Source organism: Ornithorhynchus anatinus, chromosome 19, assembly GCF_004115215.2.
Source record: "Ornithorhynchus anatinus isolate Pmale09 chromosome 19, mOrnAna1.pri.v4, whole genome shotgun sequence".
Lineage (NCBI taxonomy): Eukaryota > Metazoa > Chordata > Mammalia > Monotremata > Ornithorhynchidae > Ornithorhynchus > Ornithorhynchus anatinus.
In genome coordinates this window covers 16,027,616-16,048,958 of record NC_041746.1, presented here as the reverse complement: position 1 = coordinate 16,048,958, position 21,343 = coordinate 16,027,616, and the positions used below count along the sequence as shown (strand labels likewise).

The window sequence follows — 21,343 nt, the reverse complement described above, 5'->3', positions numbered from 1 at the left end:
AGGCCACACGACTTCTCTAAGTATTTTTGGCTTGCCATTCGTTTGCCATTTTTCCTGTCCATCCTAGTTCCAATGACCAGTGCTACCAGGACCATCAAGTTCTAGGCCCTCTATTACTCTGGTATTTGTTAAGTATTTAAACTACGTGTCAAGCCCCGCCCCAAACGCTGGGATAGTTACAAGTGAATCTGGTTGGACCCAGTCCCCGTCCCACGTGAGGCTCACTGTCTAAGTAGGAGGAAGAACCGGCACCGAATCCCCTTTTCACGGTGGCAGAAACTAAGGCCGAGAGAAGCTAAGCGACTTACCCAACGGGCCACTCAACAGGCAAGAGGGGGAGCCGGAATTAGAACCCAGGTTTATCGGTTTCGCGATGGAGATGCTAGCTGGTTTCCCGGACCCAGAAACACATCGGGTTGGAGTCCTTGTTTCTAGACATAACTACTGTTGGTGAATTAGATTTCCTTATGTGAGCGTGGCCAAAAAGTCCAATGGTCAGCGGGCATTCCCTTCCTCACAGGGCTTGTGTAAAGACTGTCCTTTGTTGGGATGTTTCATTTCTCTTTGAAATCCCTTTTCTGACTGTCGCATGGCAGGCTGGAAGACACATTCATTCCTTCTTTCATTCCTATTTATTGAGTGCTTACCGTGTACAGAGCGCCATACTGAGAGCTGGGGGGAAGTACAAAATCGCACAACGAGCTTACAGTCTAGAGGACCCCAGCAGAGTCTAGCTGTGCTTCATCATTTGAGACTGAGTTCAGTACTTGTAAACAGCTATGAAGTTTCCCACCAAGCTTCTCTTTATCAGCACAATCAATCCAATTTCTCTATGGTACAGCTCCTCTCCAAAATGCTGCCAAACCTCCACTGAAGCTGGGAGACAGATTATCAGGGAGAAACGGGATGTGGATGATGGCTTTTTGAGAACACTCCCTCTGGCATAGCAAATACCCCAGCTTCAAACTCAAGGGAAAGTCTAAAGATGGATGTTTCTGTCTTCTTGTGTCAGGGGAGTGAGGCCCACTTACCTCATCCTGAGCCTACTCCCTTGCAATTCCTCACCCACTCCCTTCCCAGACTCCCTTCCATCCGTCAAAGATCTAATGACTCCCTCTTCTTCCCTAGACTTTCGTGAATGATTACAGGGAAGTTACCACCAAGAACCTCTCCTCCGCTGAGCACTGTGGGTGGAGATTCAGGCTCCAGGCCCACTTCCTTTCATGCATTCATTCAATCATATTTTATTGAGCACTTACTGTGTGCAGAGCACAGTGCTAAGCGCTTGGGAGAGTACAGTACAACAATAAGCGGACACATTCCTACCCACAACGAGCTTACAGTCTAGAGGGGGAGCCAGACATTAATATAAATAAATAAATATATCACAGATGTGGATATAAGTGCTGTGGGGCGATTGAATAAAGGGAGGAAGTCAGGGTGATGCAGCAGGGAGTGGGAGAAGAAGAAAGGAGGGCTTAGGGAAGGCCTTTTGGAGGAGAGGTGCCTTCAATAAGGCTTAGAAGGCAGGGAGGGCAATTGTCTGTCAGATTTGAGGAGGGAGGGTGTTCCAGACCAGTGGCAGGATGTGGGTGAGGGGCTGGTGGCGAGATAGATGGGCTCATGGAACAGTGAGAAGGTTGGCAGTAGATGAGCAAAGTGTTCAGGCTGGGTTGTAGTGAGAGAGAGGTGAGGTAGGAGGGGGAAAGGTGATGTGGCGCTTTGAAACCAATGGTGGGGAGTTTTTGTTTGATCCGGAGATGGATGGGCACCAATGGAGTTTCTGGAGAAGCACAATGTTTCCTGAACATTTCTGTAAAAAAATAATCCAGGCAGCAGAATGAAGTATGGACTGGAATGGGGAGGGACAGGAGGCTGGGAGGTCACTGAGGACTCTGGTACAGTAAATCGAGATGGGATAGGTTAAGAGAAGCAGCGTGGCTCAACGGAAAGAGCCCGGGCTTGGGAGGTCATGGGTTCGAATCCCGGCTCTGCCACTAGTCAGCTGTGTGACTGTGGGTAAGTCGGTTCACTTCTCTGTGCCTCAGTTACCCCATCTGTAAAAAGGGGACGAAGATTGTGAGCCTCACGTGGGACAACCTGATGACCCTGTATCTACCCCAGCGCTTAGAACGGTGCTCTGCACAGAGTAAGCGCTCAGCAAATACCAACATTATTATAAGTGATTGTATTAATGTGTTAGCAGTTAATACACTTCAATCCATCAATCCATCAATGATATTAATTAAGTGTGTACTAAGTACTTTGAGAGAGTACAATACGATAGAGTTGGTAGGCACAATCTTTGCCCATTAACAGCTTACACTTATTTCAAAACCCTCAGGTGCTGTAACTCTGCCCTCTCTCCCGTTCAGCAACAATACATCCACTCCCTTGCTCTCTTCCCCAGCAATGAATCCAGACCTTTAACCGCCCCCCCCCCCCCAACCCCGGTTAAAACCCCACTGCTTCCACCTCTCTCCCTCTCCTGTCCCTATTGACCGATGCCAGCTATTTTCATCACAAACTGAAACCACTGGGGATGAGAACAATCGATCAAATTGACTGGGCATCTGCTGTTACCAAGCGCTGTACTGGACACTTGGGAGAAAATAGAGCGGTAGAGTCGGTTGACTTACTCTCCGTCCACAAGGAGATCACTGGCTAGAGGGTGAGAACCTTCCAAATCTCCTCCTTGCTCCCCTAGCTCCTTCCCACTCTCTCATCTTCAGACATCTCTCGAGAGATCTCTCTCGATTGCCTAATCTGCTCCACGTGTGTCTCTGACTCCATTCCATCTCATCTTCTTAAAAGTACTTGCTCCCACTCTTCTTCCCTCTCATCACCATCTTCAACTCTCATTTTCCGATGGCCCCTTCCCCCTACATCTCCCTTATCCTAAAAAAAGGAACCCCACTTCACCATCAATTCATTCATTTAACTGTATTTATTGAACGTTTACTGTGTGCAAAGCACTTGGGGGAGTACAGTATAACAATAAACAGACACATTCCCTTCCCACGAGTCTAATGAGGGAGATAGACATTAATATATTTACAGATATATAACATGGCCTAGTGGCTAGAACATGGGCCTGGGAGTCAGAAGGCCCCGGGTTATAATGGTGGCGCCATCACTTGTCTGCTGTGTGGCCTTAGGCAAGTAACTTCACTTCTCTGTGTCTCAGTTACCCCATCTGTAAAATGGGGATTAAGACCGTGAGCACCGTGACAGGGACTGGATCCAAACCAATTAGCTTTCCCAGCGCTTAGAACAGTAGTCGATACATAGTAAGTGCTTAACAAATACCATAATGATTATTATTTTTATTATTATTAAATGACGGATATAAATAAATACAGACATCACCTCATCTCCCTCTTCCCATTTCTGTCCAAATTCCGTAAACAGATTGTATACACCTGCGGTCTCCGCTTTCTCTCTTTTAACTTATATCTTGACCCTCTACAATCTCTCTCACCCTTCACTCTACTGAGACCGTTAACTCCAAGGCTGCCAATGATTTCCACCTTTCCAGATCTAATGGATTCTACTCTGTCCTAGTTGTCTGCAATCTCTCAGCTGCCTTTTGACACCGTAGACTGTTCCCGTCTCTTGGATTCAATCAGTTAATCAATCGGTCATTTTTACTGAGCCCTTACGCTGTCCCGAGCACTATACCAAAAAGTGGTTGGGAGAGTACAATATAACAGATTTGGTAGATACATTTCCTACCCAAAAGGAGAAGCAGCGTGGCCTAATGGATAGAGCCCGGGCTTGGGAGTCAGAGGGACCTGGGTTCCGATTCCGGCCGCCACTCGTCTGATGTGTGACTTTGGGCAAGTCCCTTCAATTCTCTGTACCTCAGTTATCTCATCTGTAAAATGGGGATTAAGATTGTGAGCCCCATGTGTCCAACCTGACCAACTCGCATCTAACCCAGCGCTTAGAACAATGTGTGGCACATATCCAGTCTGACATCAAATCCAGTCAGTCCTTCCTCCGCAACGCCTCCCAGAATCCGTCTCTTCTCCTCCATCCAAATGGCCACCATTTGGATTCAGGAACTTTTCATATCTCCACTTGACCAGGACACCAGCCTCATCTCTCTTCATCCCATCTTCCACTCCGCTGTCCCGAACATTTTCCAAAACGTCATTCTGCAAACATCTCCCCACTCTTTGAAAACCTCCAAAGGTGGTCCACTCCCACATCGAGCAGAAATTCCTCACCTGACATCATAATAATAACAGCGATAGTGGTATCTGTTAAGCGCTTACCGTGTGCCGGGCACCGAACTAAGTGCTGGGGTAGATACAAGGTAATTGGGTTGGTCCCGGTCCCCGGCCCACGTGGGGCTCATAGTCTCGATCCACGAGGGTACTGAGGCAGGGAGAAGTTAAGTGGTTTGCCCAAGGTCACCCAGCAGACGAGTGGCAGAGCTGGGATTAGAACCCAGGTCCTTCTGATTCCCAGGGTGGTGCTCTATCTCCTTACAATCAGCTCTCTCCCTCCTCCCTCAACTCTCTTCTCCCACGACAACCCAGCTGTATTCTTCCTTCTCGCGAGCTTACCTCCTCGCTGGGCCTGGCTGTTGTCTTTGAAGACTCAGTCCTTTTGCTCACACCCTCTGTCATTCCTCAAACCTCCTCTCACTTCACCTCTGGCCGACCACCGCACTCCCGTTCCGTCAAAGGATAGAGCGTGGGCCTGGGAGTCAGGAGGAGGTGGGTTCTAACGCTGCCTCCACCGCTTCTCTCCTGTGTGACCTCAGGCAAGTCATTTCACTTCTCTCCGCTTTCACTTAAATTCACATTTCACATTTCACTGAATCCCCATTTTAAGACCGGGAGACCGGGAGACCGGGAGCCCGGTGGGGAACGTGGACCGCGTCCAACCTGATTATCTTGTATCTATCCTAGCGCCTAGTGCAGTGTCTGGCACTTAGTAAATGCTTAACAAATGCCACAAAAACAACGGCAACAAAAATAAACCTCAGTGAATAAGAGCTCTGACCACCCATGTGATGGGTAATGGAGGCGGACAATAAGCGCACTGTTTATTCACCAGGCGTGGGTAGAGACTTGAAGCGGGGCTGCGGCCAATATAGAAGGGATAATTTGGGGAGGGGGGGAGAAGAGGCACTTTAAATCTGGACAGAGAGAGAGAAAGAGAGAGACACTGAAATGCACACATTCTTTCACATAACACATAGTCTCAGAGAGGCAGAGATTCCAGCAGCTTAAAAGAAAAGCCGAACCGTCCAGATCGGTGGAGGGAAAGATTCTCAACACCTTCCGTTCAACTGCAGCGTGAAAAATCCTTTTCGTGGTTTATTCTGCCGGGGATGAAAGGGAAACAGAGAGAAGAATCGAGGAGGAATTCCCAAACAAAAAGGAACTTGCAGACTCTCCCGCTCCTGCTGGGATGAACTGCTATTCACACCAGAGGGTGTTCAGAATCTCTCTCAAACGGATGCCAGCTTTGTCGGCGTCAGAGTCGAAGGAGCGGAGGGTTTAGTCCGGTAGTCGGGTGGGAGGATGGGCGAAGCAGGGGTCGGGGGGAGAGGAATCGAGGATCTGCCCCACTTGAGGACATTTCCTTGCTGACCAGGTTGCTGACAGCAGAGGGACTCAAGTGCCGTCCATGCGGTGAGTGGAATCGGGCAAGAGAAAAATAAGTTTTCAAGAGGCAGACGTAAAGCTTGAGGAGCTCGGTCAAACGTGGGGATCGGCAAACAGCATGGTCTAGTGGATAGAGCGCAGGGCTGGGGATCGGAACGATCTGGGTTCTAATCCCGGCTCCGCCACGGGCCTCTGTGTGAGTCACTTCACTTCTCTGGGCCTCAGTTACCTCATCTGTAAAATGGGGATTAAGGCTGTGAGCTCTACGTGGGACATGGCTCGTGTCCAACCTGATTAGCTTGTATCTTCCCCATTGCTTGGGCCCAAAATAAGCGATTAACAAATACCATTAAATAAAAGGTCAAGTGATAAGCAAACTATGTTTCTAGAGGGAGCAGGGGAGGTAGAAAGACACAAACCCAGGTACAGTGCCTGGAGACTAGAGCCATGGGCCAAGATAAAGCCCTAAATCAATAAATACCATTGATGGATCGATGGATTGATAAAGCCCATCTGTTAAGTCCACTTCTGGTAGGAGAGTCTGTTATCTGCGATGAGGAGGGCAGCTCTTAGAAAGAAATATAGCTCACCCCTTCCCAGGTGAAGTCCGCTTTTAACCAGGGACAGTTTTAGAAATTAAATATATATTAATCCCACTGCACGAACGCGCTTAGGCGAAGTTAGCCTGCTTGGTCTGTTGACTGGTTAGAAACCCTCGAACTTCCGCTTCTCCTGTCGCTCGGTCGCGGGCAGGGAATGCGTCTGTTATATTATTTTATTGTACTCTCTCAAGTGCTGAGTATAGCGCTCTGCACACAGTAAGCACTCAACAAATACGATGGAGCGACCGACTCAGTTGCGGCTTTTCCCACTGGACACCCTCGCCTGGAATGTTGGCTTTGTCCTCGTCTTAACTAGCAGGCAGGTGGTCTAAAATCAATCAGTCAGTTAACGGTATTTACTGAGCATCTACTCAAGGCCGAGCACGGTACTGAGCACTTGGGGGACTGCAGCGGAGTAAGGAATAATGTTATTAATTAATCGGGTGGACGGGTTAATCCTCTGTGCTCATTCTCACTTTTTTTGACCCTGCCCTCGGCTGGTCTTGAGGGGATAGGTTTGTCTCCTTCCTCCTCTCCCTCTTTTTTATCGATAATAATAATGACTGTGGCATTTGTTAAGCCAGTGCCTGGCATATAGTAGGTGCTTAACAAATACCATCATCATCGTTATTATTTTTTATCCCCACGCTCAGGATAGAGCCTGGCACATAGGGCTTAACAAGTCCAGCTCTTGGAATAGGGCTTGGCACACAGTAAGCGCTTAACATATACCATCATTATTATTATTTACCCCCGCCCTTAGGACAGCGCCGGGCATTCATTCATTCATGCAATCATTGAAGCGTATTTACTGAGCGCTTACTGTGTGCAGACGGTGTTGGCACACAGTAAGCGCTTAACAAATACCATTATTATCACCACTGCACTAAGCGCTCGGAAAGTACAATTCGGCAGCAGAGACGATCTCTACCCAACAACGGGCTCACCGTCTGAAAGGACGGAGACAAACAACAAAACAAAACAAGTAGACGGGCATCGATAGGGCTCATTGAGCCCAGCTCTTCAAACAGTGCTTGGCACATAGTAAGCGCTTAACATCATCATTAGAAAAGCAGCGTGGCTTAGCGGAAAAAACACGGGCTTGGGAGGACTTGGGTTCTAATCCCGGCTCCGCCACTCGTCCTCCGTGTGACTCTGGGCAAGTCACTTAACCTCTCTGTGCCTCAGTGACCTCATCCGTAAAATGGGGATGAAGCCTGCGAGCCCCACGTGGGACAACCCGATGACCCCGTATCTACCCCAGCGCTTAGAGCAGTGCTCGGCACATAGTAAGCGCTTAACAAATAATACCATTATTATTATGATGACGATTTACCCCAGCGCTTAGGATAGCACCTGGCACGTCGTAAGCAAGTACAGCGCTTGGAACTGTGCTTGACACATAGTGAGCGCTTAACAAATACCGTCATCATTATTATTATCATTCATTCGATCATATTTATTGAGGGCTTACTGTGTGCAGAGCACTGTACTGAGCGCTTGGAATGCACAACTGGGCAACAGATAGAGGCGATCCCTGCCCAACGACGGGCTCACAGTCTAGAAAGGGGGAGACCGGACAGCAAAACAAATCAAGTAGAAAGGCAACAAGACAAGTAGACCCCGGCGCTTAGGACGGCGCCTGGCACGTAGTAAGCAGGTCCGGCGCTGTACATAGTAGGCGCTTAACACATCCCACCATTATTATTATTTTCATCCTGATGATTTATCCCAGCGCTTAGGACAGCGCCCGGCACGCAGTAGGAAGGAAGCGCTTAACGAATACCACCTTTACTATTACCGCGACGATGATGTAGCCCAGCGCTCAGGACAGCGCCTGCACCTAGTAGGCGCTTAACAAACACCACCTCTATTATTATTATCCGTGACGATGATGACGATCCGGGCAGCGGCTGGCACCGAGTGAGGAAGCCCAGCGCCGCACACGGTAGGCGCTTAACACATCCCACCTCTATGACCCTTCGAGTGGCCTGAATTCGTCGTTAGCACGGGTGCAGTGGCTTTCTCCCTTCCCCCTCCGGGCCGGGCGGCGTCCGGGGAGGGTGGGAGGAGGGGCCGCGGGTGGCCCCCCTCCCCCCCTTCTGCCCTCCCCACCCCCTCCGGCCAAGCCCCTCCCCAGCGGGCCGGGGTTGCGCGGCGCGGCCGGGCCAGTTAAAGAGGCGGCGGGCTTGGGGCGGTGCGGAGGGTCCGGGCCTCCCGGACCACGTGCGTCTCGCCTTCCCTCCTGCACCCCTGCAGCTCCGGGGCAGGGGCAGCTCGGCCCCCCCCCCCCCCAGGACCATCCCGCCTCCCCCCCCTCAAAGTTCCCCCCCTCCCCAAAGGCAGGCCGAGGGGACACTGCGCATGCGGAGCTCCAAATTCAAACAGCTGTCGCCAGAGGCGGGCCCGGGGTCGCCCCCCGGGCGACTGCCACGTTAGCCCCCCCCCCCCTCCCCCCGGTCGCCATGGTGGACCGCGGCCCCCTGCTGACCTCGGCCATCATCTTCTACCTGTCCATCGGGGCGGCGATCTTCGAGGTCCTGGAGGAGCCCTACTGGAAGGAGGCCAAGGACAACTACATCAGCAAGAAGAAAATGCTCCTCAAGGAGTTCCCCTGCCTGGGCACCGACGGGCTGGACAAGATCCTGCAGGTAAACTGAGGCCCCGCGCCCGCGGAGGTGGGGCCCATCCTACCGCCGGGGCCCCGGTCGCGACCGGGAGACCTCTTGAGTCATCGGTTCTGGCTATTCTCGGGGTCCCAGACTACGTCCGGAGAAGTCCTAGATCTGAACTTGGGTCCGCAGAAGTCCCAGATCCGGGCCTGGGTCCAGAAGACCCGGAGCTGGGTCCGCACAAGTCCCAGATCCGGACCTGGGTGCGCGGAATTCCCAGATCCGGGCCTGGGTCCGCAGACGTCCTAGACCCGGACTTGGGTCCGCAGAATTCCCAGATCCGGACCTGGGTCCGCAGACATCCTAGACCTGGATCTGGGTGCGCGGAATTCCCAGATCCGGACCTGGGTCCGCAGAAGTCCCAGACCTGGACCCGGGTGTGCAGAATTCCCAGATCCGGGCCTGGGTCCTCAGGAGTCTCAGATCCGGACCTGGGTCCTCAGGAGTCCCAGATCCGGACCCGGGTCCTCAGGAGTCCCAGATCCGGACCCGGGTCCTCAGGAGTCCCAGATCCGGACCTGGGTCCTCAGAAGTCCCAGATCCGGACCTGGGTCCGCAGACATCCTAGACCTGGACTTGGGTCCGCAGAATTCCCAGATCCGGACCCGGGCCCGCAGAAATCCTAGACCTGGACCCGGGTCCGCAGAATTCCCAGATCCGGGCCTGGGTCCTCAGGAGTCCCAGATCCGGACCTGGGTCCTCAGAAGTCCCAGATCCGGACCTGGGTCCGCAGACATCCTAGACCTGGACTTGGGTCCGCAGAATTCCCAGATCCGGACCCGGGCCCGCAGAAATCCTAGACCTGGACCCGGGTCCGCAGAATTCCCAGATCCGGGCCGCAGGATCCTCCGATCCGGGCCTGGGTCCGCCGCCGTCCATCCCCCCAGTCCCCGGGCCCGGATCTTAGTGCCCTCTCGCCCACCCTCCCGACCGAACGCCGCCTCCTTGTTTGGATCGCCAGATCCGATGCGTGTGCTCAGAGACGGGTCTGACCTAATAACTTCCCAGCCTGCTTGAGAAATGGGGACAAAACGTGAAGTCCAAGCCGTCTCTGCCTGCGGCTCCTTTTTCTTTGTTTAGGGTGCGTGTTTGTGCGCGGGTCCCCGAATTTTCTCAAACCCCGGTGAGGTGGAAGGGGTGGCCCGCCCATTCCCCCGTCCCTTCTTATGCGGGCTCCCTCCCTGTGCCCTGGGGAGCTACACCCCGCCCCCCAGTCGGTCGATGGCGTTGATGGAGCCCTTATTGTGCGCAGAGCACTGTACTAAGCGCTTGGGAGATGCAATACAATAGAGTTGGTTCCCTGCCTGTAAGGAAATACCCACCCATTGGTTTCGGATAAAACTTTGGAGGAGGGCTTGGCCTACTGGAGAGTCTGCATTTCTATTCTCCGTGTGCGGGGTCGTCTGCATTTCTATTCTGACCCGGGATAGCCCTAATCTGCTTTTTCCTGTGCCCGAGGGGCAGCTTGCTCGACCTGTGGAGGGCTTCTTATCTCCCCCTGTGACCGGCCGATCCCTGGTGACCTCATTTTGCGGGGGGGAGGCCCACCCTGAACCTCCCCGACCTGCGTGTTGCTGACAGATTTGTTCCATTCCAGCCTTGCATACTTTCTCGACCTGTGGGTGCTGGTAGAAATCACATTTCCCCCCAAAGCTTCTCTTCCATCGGTAAAATCGGTGGTATTTCTTGAGTCGTTACCGAGTGCAGGGCGCTGTCATTAGCATTTGGGAAAGTACGACAGAATTGATAGGCCGGTATCCTGCCCACAAGGAGCTACCGGGTAGATTCCTCCTCCTCCTCCTCCTTTACCATCACCACACCCAGCTGACCCCCTTATAAATGGATCATTTAGTGACTTTCGGCGTATCCTTTTGATGTCTAAGTTTATGGCTTTCCTTTTTTTGTCGGTGAGGGAGGTTAATAATGGTAAACCAGTCTGCTAATTCCGTTGGCGCGAATTGGGTTGTACTGGAGCTTGTGGCCCGCTGATTGATCCACAGAATTAAAAAATTTCACTTGATCGACCTATCGAAGGGCAGCGTGGATGTGTTCGGGAGTCTCCCTGAACCCAGTGCAGGGAAAGGGATTACTGAGTGTATAAAAACGACTGCGAGGTGGAGAGAGTGAGGAGAAGAATGGATGTGTTTGGGAGTTTCCCTGAACCCCATTCAGAGAGAGGGAAAGGGATTATTGAGTGTAGCGAGTGGAAAGGGTGGGGAGGATCCGTTCCCGGATATCTGGGGGTGTCTGATAATGTGGCGACCTTGTGCAGTGGGTGTAACAGGGACAGAGCCAGGGTATGGAATGGGGGCGAGAGGTGTCACAGTTCAAGGGCTCCACGTGAGGCAATAAACAGGAACGGAGCAGAAGGCATCCTTGGCTGTGGAGAGCAAAAATGCGTGCAACTGCCGGCTGAGCTGACCCTGACCGTGGTCGAGATCAATCGATGAGAGCTTACTATGGGCAGAGCGCTGTATTAAGCACTTGGGAGGGTACTACAGAAATAGCAGTACGGGATGACAGCTGGAGAGGGGTTGTGTGGGTAGTTGGTGATGACTCTCACACGTTCTCGACTTTGTGCGGTTCTTCCTGCCGAGGAGGCAGAGGGAGGGAAGGTAGGCCGCACGGCCGAGTGAGGACACCATCGGGCTGGGAGTTCAGAGGCTTGAGGTGGGGATCCAGTTCCGTTACCTCCCTGCTTGTGGGATTCCGAGCAAGTCGGCGAACCCCAATTCCTTCCGAAAACGGGGCCGAATGATTTCTGCCCGTCTCAGCCTCAACGGGACGGTTGTCCCGGTGAAAATAAGACAAGGCCGAAAAAGCGTTTGGGAAGAAAGGGAATTACAGCCCGTTGTTTTTTGTTTCTGAGAGGATCTCAAGGAACCTTAGAGGACAATTGGTTGGTAAGCTACTCGATGGCAGAGATCATGTCTGCCACCTGTCTGCTGCGAGACCTTAGCTAAGTCACCTAACTTCTCTGTGCCTCCGTTACTTCATCTATAAAATGGGGATTGAGACTGTCAGCCCTATGTGGGACGGGGACCGTGTCCAACGTGATCGACTTGTATCTACCCCAGCACTCAGTAGAGTGCCTGGCACATAGTAAGCACTTAAACGCCATTAAAAAAATCTACCAACTCTACTCTCCTGAGCTCTTCGTACCGTGCTCCGCTCACAGAAAGTGCCCAGTAAATACCACTGGTTGAGCTGAAACTTTGGCATCCTGGAACTGAGCTCGGTTTAGGAACTCACTGACCACAGCTTTCTTTACAGTGAAAAGCATTAATGAGGGGTTTTCTTTAATGAGCTTGAAATGAATCGTATTTACGCCCGCTCCTTAAAACGCCACGAAAATGGGGCATTTTAAAGATGGACCTGTGAGAAGTCTGCTTGTGTTTGTTCTTATAAACATAATAATGTTGATGGTGGACAGCGATGGCCTGCCTGGACATGTTTCGGGAAGGGAAAGCAATCAGTCAAAGATATTTGAGTGCTTTTTTTATGGTATTTGTTAAGCATTTACTCTGTGCCAGGCACTGCACTAAATGCTGGGGTAGGTACAAGCTAATCAGGTTGGACACAGTCCCTGTCCCACATGGGGTTAACAGTCTTAACCCCCATTTTACAGATCAACTAACTGAGGCTCAGAACAGGAAGTGACTTGCCCAAGGTCACACAGCAGATAAGTGGCGGAGTCGGAATTAGAACCCAGGTCCTTCTGACTCCCAGGCCCATGCTTTATCCACTAGGCCATGCTGCTCTTACCGTATGCAGAATACCGAGCACTCGAGAGAGTACAAGCCTAAAGATCTCCGGTTTTAGAGGTGAAGGTCTCAACAGGAACATGGCATAGTGGATAGAGCACGGGCCTGGGAATCAGAAGGTCAGGGGTTCTAAGCCCACCTTTGCCACTTGTCTGCTGTGTGACCTTGGGCACGTCACTTCACTGTCCCCGTTACCTCATCTGTAAAATGGGGATTGAGATTTGAGCCCCACGTGGGACAGGGGCTGGGTCCAATCCGATTTCCTTGTATCCACCCCAGCACAGTGCCTAGCACGTAGTAAGCACTTAACAAATACCATAATTATTATTGCTACGTGAACACCCACAAGCCCTGGAGTGGATTCGGGGATGGGCTTGGGAGACTCTCTTACGATCATAGGTGCCTCTGTGAATCCAGGGTGGTCAGGGTCCTGGACTGAGACCCCATGATAGGGATCTGAGGTGGTTCAAGGACTCCAGGATCCTGGTGGTAAAGGGGACAGAGGTTGAACAAGACCAAGATTCAGTCATCATTCATTCATTCAATCAATCATATTTATTGAGCACTTACTGCATGCAAAGCACTGTACTGAGTGCTTGGGAGAATACAAAATAACAACAGACACATTCCCGCCCTCAACGAGCTCACAGTCCTCTCTCGGTGCTTGGGCAAGTATAATGCAACCGAACCGGTAGGCGTGATCTCTACCCACAAGATACATTCAGTCTGCAGGGGCAGATGGACATGAAAATATATTGCAGGTAGGGGTAAAGAATTCTGAGGGACTCATGCTCATCCGTGTGACCCTGCACAAGTCGTGTAACCTCTGGGCTTCGGTTTCCTAGACTGTCAAATGAGAATTTAATACCTGTTCTCCCTCCCCTTTAGACTGTGAGCCCCATGTGGGATCTGCCCGATCTGATTATCTGGTATCTCTCTCAGAGCTTAGTACAGTGCTTGGCATATGAGAAGCAGCGTAGCTCAGCGGAAAGAGCCCGGGCTTGCGAGTCAGAGATCACGAGTTCTAATCCCGGCTCCGCCGCTTGTCAGTTATGTGACTTGGCTCAAGTCCCTTAACTTCTCTGTGCCTCAGTTACCTCATCTGTAAAATGGGGGTGAAGACCGTGAGCCCTACATGGGACAACCTGATTACCTTCTATCTACCCCAGTGCTTAGAAGAGTGCTCTGCACATGGTAAGCGCTTAACAAATACCAACATTATTATTATTATTATAGTAAGCGCTTAACAAATACCAACAATATTATTATTATATAGTAAGTGCTTAATCAATGGTATCTACTGGGGGCTTACTGTAGGCAGTTCATTTGCTTGAAAGGCTACAATGTAACAGTTGGCAGACAGGTTCCCTTCACACAAGGAGCTTACAGCCTATGGGAGACGCACATTAAAGTAAATAATGATTTGTACATAAGTGCTGTGGGACTGAGGGTGGGGTACAGTGATAAAAGGGTACAGATCCAATTGCAGAAGTGAGGCAGAAGGGAGAAGGAATGAAGGCTTAGTCAGGGAAGGCCTCTTGGAGGAGATGGGCTTTTAATAAGGTTCTGAAGGTGGGAGAGCGGTGGTCTGTCAGATATGAGGTGGAGGGAGTTCCAGTCCAGAAGGAGGATGTGGGCGAGAGGTCGGCAGTGAGATGGTCATAATAATGATGACGGTATTTGTTAAACACTTACTATGTGCCAAGCACTGTTCTAAGCAATGGGGGAGACACAAGGTAGTCAGGTTGTCCCATGTGGGGCTCACAGTCTTAATCCCCATTTTACAGATGAGGCAACTGAGGCACAGACAAGTTAGGTGACTTGACCAACGTCACACAGCTGGCCGGTGGCGGAGCCGGGACTCCCAAGCTCGTGCTCTTTCCACTGAGCCACGCTGCTTCCCTAGCCGTGTTGCCTCCCTGATGAGATGAGACTAAGGTCCGATGAGTAGGTGGGCATTAGAGCAGCAGTTTATGCAGGCTGGGTTGTAGTAAGAAATCAGTGAGCTATTTATAACAATAATAATAATAATAATAATCCAGCTGTCCCACTCTATGGACCAAGGCACAGAAGTTTTACAAGTTATAGGCACCTGTCCTGCAATCTCCCTAAACTTCTGCTACACAGAATTTGGGGGGAAAAGGGGACACTGTGGGCTAGAAATAGGGGTAGGAAGGGAGAGGGGGTTTCTCATAAATGCCTAAGGTGATGGAGGAAATAGTTGTGAAGAACCAGAAAGCGGTCGCATCGGGGGGGGGGGGGGGGGGGGGGGGGGGGGGAAGGCAGCCGGTGTTGGCTGTGGGGGACGATTGGAGAATTTCTGTTGGAAAATATGGTCTTTCTGAAGCTGACCAGATGCGTCACCTTATGATTTCCCTTGAGGAAACAATTCCCCCAGAGAACGAGCTTTGTAACAAACAAAACAAAAGCTTTCTTCTGGGGGCAGAGGAGAGAGAGAGGAATTATAGAGTCCTAAGTTTCCTTTTCTCTAGCTACTGAGTTTCAATAGGGGAAGGAAGGAAAGAATTCAAGGATGAATGTCGGAAAAGTCATTTTCCAAACATGGAGCGAGAGAGAGAGAGAGGCAGCTGGGGCAATTACCGGTTTCCTTGAGGTGTATGAGCAAATAAAACGCCTTTTTATTCCGAGATCTTGTGGGATTGTAAACAGCACCAGATCTTTTTAAAGTAGCCAGGTGACTTTAAAGAATTTGGGCTGGCGTCCAATGCTTTGAACAAAACTGATTGAAGAACATTATGGACGTGGCCACACAAGGTTGACCCTCCACCCCCTCCTTTCCCATTGTTGCCCTTTCCACTCCAAGCTAAATAAAACCTTTTAAGAAAAAATCCTGCTATGAACTGGATTCGACGAGTGACCCAGCTAATAATCCACCTTTCTGAACTTAACTCCTAGCCTCGATGTAGGCGTGAGGTGGTGAGCTTTAAAAACTCCTTCTCCTTTAACCCCAAGCCTCCTGGAGCTCTTCAATCAATCGAAGATATTTATCGAGCGCTTTCTGTGTGCACGGCACTGTCCTAAGCGCTTGGGAGAGTACTATACAAGAGAGCAGACTCGTTCCCTGCTCGCAATGGTTACCAGCCTATTTTTTTTAAAGGGACCGTTAAAGCCTTGAAAAATCACATAGTGTGCCTTTTCATTCAGTCATATTTATTGAGTGCTTACTGTGTGCAGAGCACTGTACTAAACACTTGGAAAGTACAATTCAGCAATACAGAGAGACAATCCCTGTCCACACCGGGCTTATTTTATGTAAAGCATAGAGTAGGACAATGATGAGGATTTCTTTTTCTCTCCCCACCGGAAGAAGTGACTTCTCATCTTTATTCTCATGTCCTCTTGCTGAAAGTTGCTGCGCACTAGAAGTTCCTTGAGGGAAAGTGACAGTGTCTAGTCTTTAAAAGTGTACCCCAGCAAGAAGTTAGGGTAGGGACTGTCTCTATCTGTTACCGATTTGTACGTTCCAAGCGCTTGGTACAGTGCTCTGCACATAGTAAGCGCTCAATAAATGCTATTGAATGAATGAATGAATGAATGAATGAATGAATGAATGAAGAAGTTAGATTTGAGGACCAGGTTAGTTTCCCTAATGTGGGATAAAGTCAACTGACCATAGAAACAACGTAGCCTAGTGGAAAGAGCCTGGGCTGGGAGTCAGAGGATCTGGGCTCCAATCTTGGCTCTGCCAGTTGCTTGCTGAGTGACCTTGGACTTGGACTTTTGTGCCTCGGTTTCCTCATCTGTAAAATGGGGAGTTAGGACCTGTTCTCCCGCTTCAGACTTTGAGCTCCATATGGGACAAGGACTGTCCACCCAGATAAACTGTTCATCTATTCCCGAACAATAAACAAATACCATTTTTTTTTTAAAAAAAAAGAGCCAGAAATTGTGATCTCCAGGCAAAACAGAGGATGTGAGGTTCAGAGAAGGAGAGAAAGGTGAGGTTTTCCCTTATGTGTCTAGAAGAATCAGTCAGTCAATCATATCTGAGTGCTTTCTGTGTCCAGGGAGCATGTCTATCAACTGCTGTATTGTACTCTCCAAAAGCTTGGTGCAGTGCTCTGCGCACAGTAAGCGCTCAATAAATACGTTGATTGCAGAACCCTGAACTAAGCACTTGGGAGTGTACAATGTAACAGAGTTGGTAGACATGCGTGACGTTCCCAGAAACCCTTGATCCTGTCAAGAGGCCCTTTCTTTGCTAAGCTCTGGGCCATGGCCAGATTTAGGAGAATATTTCTAGTGTGGTTAGGCTGCCTGGAAGAAATTAGCTAGTCACCGCAGACAATTAAGATAAATTAGATTTATGTTTCCCAGGCAAATTGAAATAGGTGTGAGAACCTATAACAATATTTATTCAAAACCTGCCACTTTGGTTAATAAAGCTGTCAGTTGTGGTGGTGGAAAGGACTGTGAAAATGGAAAATAGGATTTTGGAGCTTCCAGTCAATAAAATTGGGAACTTAGTCTCTACCAACTTTATTGTACTCTTCCGAGCCTTTAATAATAATAACGTGCCAGGCACTCTACTAAGCGCTCGGGCGGGTACGAGCAAATCAAGTTGGACCCAGTCCCTGTACCTCAATGGGGCTCACAGTCTCAATCCCCATTTTACAGATGAGGTGACTGAGGCACAGAGAAGTGATTTGCCCAAGGTCACACGGCAGACAAGCGGCGGAGCTTGGATTAGAACTCATGACCTCTGACTCCCAGGCCCGTGCTGTTTTCATTATTGCGAGCACTAAGCACTCGCTAAAGACCACTGATGGATTGATTAATCTGAAGAGGCCACAGGATGGCATCAGACGGTGGTGAGAGGCAGCCATCCTGGGATGTGTGGCATTGGGGCCACTGTGTTGCAAATTCGAGCACGCCTAGCCTTTCTCCACTTCCACCCCTGTCACTAGGCCTTGGCTTAAATCAGATGTGTTTCTGGTGACCTGGGTGGAAAAGAGAGGCTCTTGAATGAGGCGGGTGATCAGGAATTAGCTGTATTTATGGAGCACTTACTGGGGGCAAGGCACAGGGGAGAGTACAGTGGAATCAGTAGTCACAGTGCTTGTCCTCGCGGAGCTTCCAGTTTAGCAGATCTCCCCCTCACACACCCGTCATCACCCCCAGAGCAATGTTGTGTGTGCTAGCAGAAGTGACTGGACTTCTACAGTTTCATGTGATGTCATTATGACATGTTCTGGGTCCAGTCTCATGTACCCAGTGTCCTTCGTCTGGTGCCTGTGACCTAGGGAGTGGGCAGCCATTTTTTCTCCCACCTCAGGGTGTCCAAAGGCCTGAGCACAGGGGGCCCGCTGGTGGTACACTGCTTTGAATGCAAAGAGTAAAGTGAGCATTGAGTTGTCTCATGGAACCAACTGGAGAGAAAGAGAGGAAGAGACAGTGTGTGTGTGTGTGTGTGTGTAGACAGAGTGTGTATGTGTGTGTGTGTGTGAGAGAGAGAGAGCGAGAGAGAAAGAGAGAGAGAATGAATGAACGCAGCTCCCACAGGGTAGAATGCATTTGATTCTTAGCTCTTTCAGTGTTCCGTGTTTTATTTACAGTACAATACTTGAATGAAACAAAAATCTTCCGCCTTCGCGTTTCCATGCTTCAGTGGCCCTGAGTGAATGCCAGGAGGTTTAATTTTGCACATAACATTTGTCAAATCATCTTCCCTTGAGGAGATTATCGATAAGAATGTGGGAAGCCCCCGCAGGGAGTCCGCTGGACGTCACTTGGGAGAAGGCCACGGCCCCCTTTCTCAGGCCGTGACCGGCACGGGCGACATCTTCTTGGCCCAGAGCCGGTCCTTGGTGGGGGTGGGATGGGATGGGGAGGGGGAGGACAGGTTGGATGCTGGGAGAAAGTGCCCGAGGGAGGAGAGAGCTGCTGCAGCACTGGTACTGGTAAAGGGGGAAAGACAGGAAAATGGAAAGTCAAATTGCAGAGCTCCTGTTCTTGCCACTTCCTTTTCCTGTTATGGGGGTGGGGCTGGTGAGAGCTGGTGTGGTGCTTCTCCTCCCTGGGAGAGGGAAGAAGAGTGGCAGAGTGGGCTACCACGTGGACCTGCATCCTTATAATCAGAACGGAGGTTTATTAGTTTGTCTCCCAAGGTCCTTTGACGCCAGTAATTTCACGAGTCTTTCCCATCTGGCCGTTTTAGAGCTGGGGAAACTGAGTCGTAGAGAGGGTAAGAGGCAAGCCGAGATCACACATCTGGTCATCGTAGAGTGATGAAGGACGGTGGGGGGTGTCTAGAACAGCTTCCAGATGCAGGGTCTTTCCATTAGAAGGTGCTTCAGCCTTCAAGATTTTGCCCCCTGCTTTCCTGCCCACTCTACGGGACCACTTCCTGCTCGAGCAGAAACCAATTTGCCTGCGCGCTCGCATGTGTGTAGATAGATGTGTGTGTGTGTGTGTTTGTGCTTTCCCACCCACTTTATGGGGCCACTTCCTGCTTGAAGCAGAAATGAATTCGCGCACATGCTTGCTGTAGATATGTGTGCGTCTGTTTATGTGTTTGTGTTTGTGTGTTTGTGTGTGTTGGTAGTGGTCCTGTTGGGGCAGGGGGTGGTGTGAAGAGGAAGGAGGACTTCTGGGAAAATCCCTGTGGGCTCCCCTTCCTTTGCGGGAGTAGAGACCAGAGCTGCCTAGTGATTCCTGGCCTCTCTGACTACTTTCATACTCTAGATGAAACAGCTTTCAAGTCTGGGAACCGCAACCTTTGAACCCCTTGCTGTTTTTCCTCTCAGACGTCGTCCTCCGGGAGGCAGGGTCAGAAACATTTCCCCAGGAGAAGGAAAGGTTTAGGATATTGGTTGTCACTTTTCCGATCTCATTTTTTTTCTGGTTTTTCAAAGGCGGCAAAATAGCACCACCCCCTCTCCACTGGTTGTTGAGACGCCAGGTTATCTCCCGCCCATTCAGACTGCAGTGTGTTGCAATTTTTATTTTATTAAACCACAAACAACTGACTGATCGCCTTTGCTATTCACAGAAGTTAGCAAAACCTTTTAAGAATCAGCAGGAAGGGGTTACAACTGGTGTTCATCATTTCTGTTAGCGAAAGAGGCCTCGCTGATAGCAAGGGACTTGGATTTCAGAAGACCTGGGCTTGAGGCCCAATCTTTGTAGGAGACCACTGCCCTGCCTTGTCTCCCCCCCCCTTTGTGAAAGGGAGGTTGTTTCCCTCTCCTCCGTCTTTTTCCCTGCTTTGGATGGTTGCGGTGGTGATAATGAGATCTGTGGAGGTTGGTTCACTCCTGAGAAAGTAGCTGTAGAAATCCAGGGGTGAAAATTAGCTGATTTGTCCCTGACAGATGGTCATTGGAATCTAACACCAAAGTCCAAAAAACTCTCATGCCAGGAGCCCAGTTTATGGGATGAACTTTGTTGGTTCTCGGTTTGAAAACAGGATGATGGGTTTTATTTACCAAAGAGGATTATTTTTCTAAATGACTATCTGATCACTCTCAAAATACTGTTGATAGATTAAATAAATGTAAATGTAATGTAAAGGGGTCGGGGGAGAGGGTTTGAAAGAAGCAAAATCTTCAAAGTGGAACCTCAAAAAAATATTTTATTTCTCTTTTGAAGTCCGTGGACAGGCTTTCTCTCCTGCCCTTCCTCCTCACTGCAAATAGCCAAGGTCAGCTGCTGCAACAGGGAAAAAAATGAGACTCCTTGTGAGTGACTTCTCTAGGCCTCAGTTTCCTCCTCTGTAAAATGGGGATTAGCTGGCTGTTCTCCCTCCTCTTTCCCTCTAGACTGTAAGCTTCTTGGGAGCAGGGAACACGTCTACCAACTCTCGTTACGGTGCCTTCTCCCGGTCGCTTAGTACAGGTCGCTCTGCACACTCTAAGCTCTCAAAGAATACCGTCGATTGATTACAGCGAGCCCTGAATGAGGCAGGGGCTGCCTGGTGTGGTTATCTTGTATCTGCTCCAGCACCTAGTAGAATTCTTGGCACATAATAAGTGCTTAACTAATACAACTTAATATTGATAGTAGTATTAATAGGCCTGCTGATGGAAAAGTCTAAAGACGGGATGGACTCTGATTAATTTAGCCTGCTGTTATTCCTTTTTGTGACCTGGGGATGGAAGCTACTAGCCGTAAAGAGGCTTCTGTCTACTAACTATTGCAGTGTCCTCTCCCCAGCACTTAGCACAGTGCTCTGTGCACTCTAAGCACGCAGTAAGTCCCCCGATTGATTGGGGACTGCTGCTGTCCTGTGCAACGATGCTGCCTCACAGTCCTTCCGTCCTGGAGCTTGACCTTGGAGGATGCCCGAGGGAGAGTTCGCACGAAATTCCTTCCCAGAAAGAGCCTTCTCTGAGGCCTTAAAGCTGGTCTTGGTGCAGGGTAAGGGGTGTCTTCCACATCCCGACCTGGTCGACTGGACGGCCACCAGATCAGGCTTCATTGCAGCTTAGACTCAAACCCTCTGCACGGTTCCTGGGTTGTAAAGTTTCCCATTAACATTTCCCTCCCAAGGCACTTTCCCAGTGGCAGAAGTGTCCAGGAACCAAATTCGACTGCAAACAGAGGCTTTACTGTGTCTTCCTCTCCCTGGGCCTCAGCTTGACTGATGTGTCTGGTCCAGGCCTCACCCTGGGGCTGGTTTAACCCTTCCCTCCCTTGCCAGAGGAATCCTGTGACCTCAG

The 21,343-nt window shown here is 50.2% G+C and overlaps 1 protein-coding gene across 1 annotated transcript in view; it reads left to right on the top strand.

The window, feature by feature from the left end:
• The first annotated feature begins 8,544 nt into the window (after positions 1–8,544).
• KCNK5 (potassium two pore domain channel subfamily K member 5) overlaps positions 8,545–21,343 on the top strand; it is a 54,664-nt gene continuing 41,865 nt past the window's right edge. Inside the window, exon 1 of the mRNA XM_029047005.2 lies at positions 8,545–8,877. Coding sequence (XP_028902838.1) covers positions 8,692–8,877 — 186 coding nt within the window. The 5' untranslated portion in view covers positions 8,545–8,691. The remainder of the gene's footprint in view (positions 8,878–21,343) is intronic.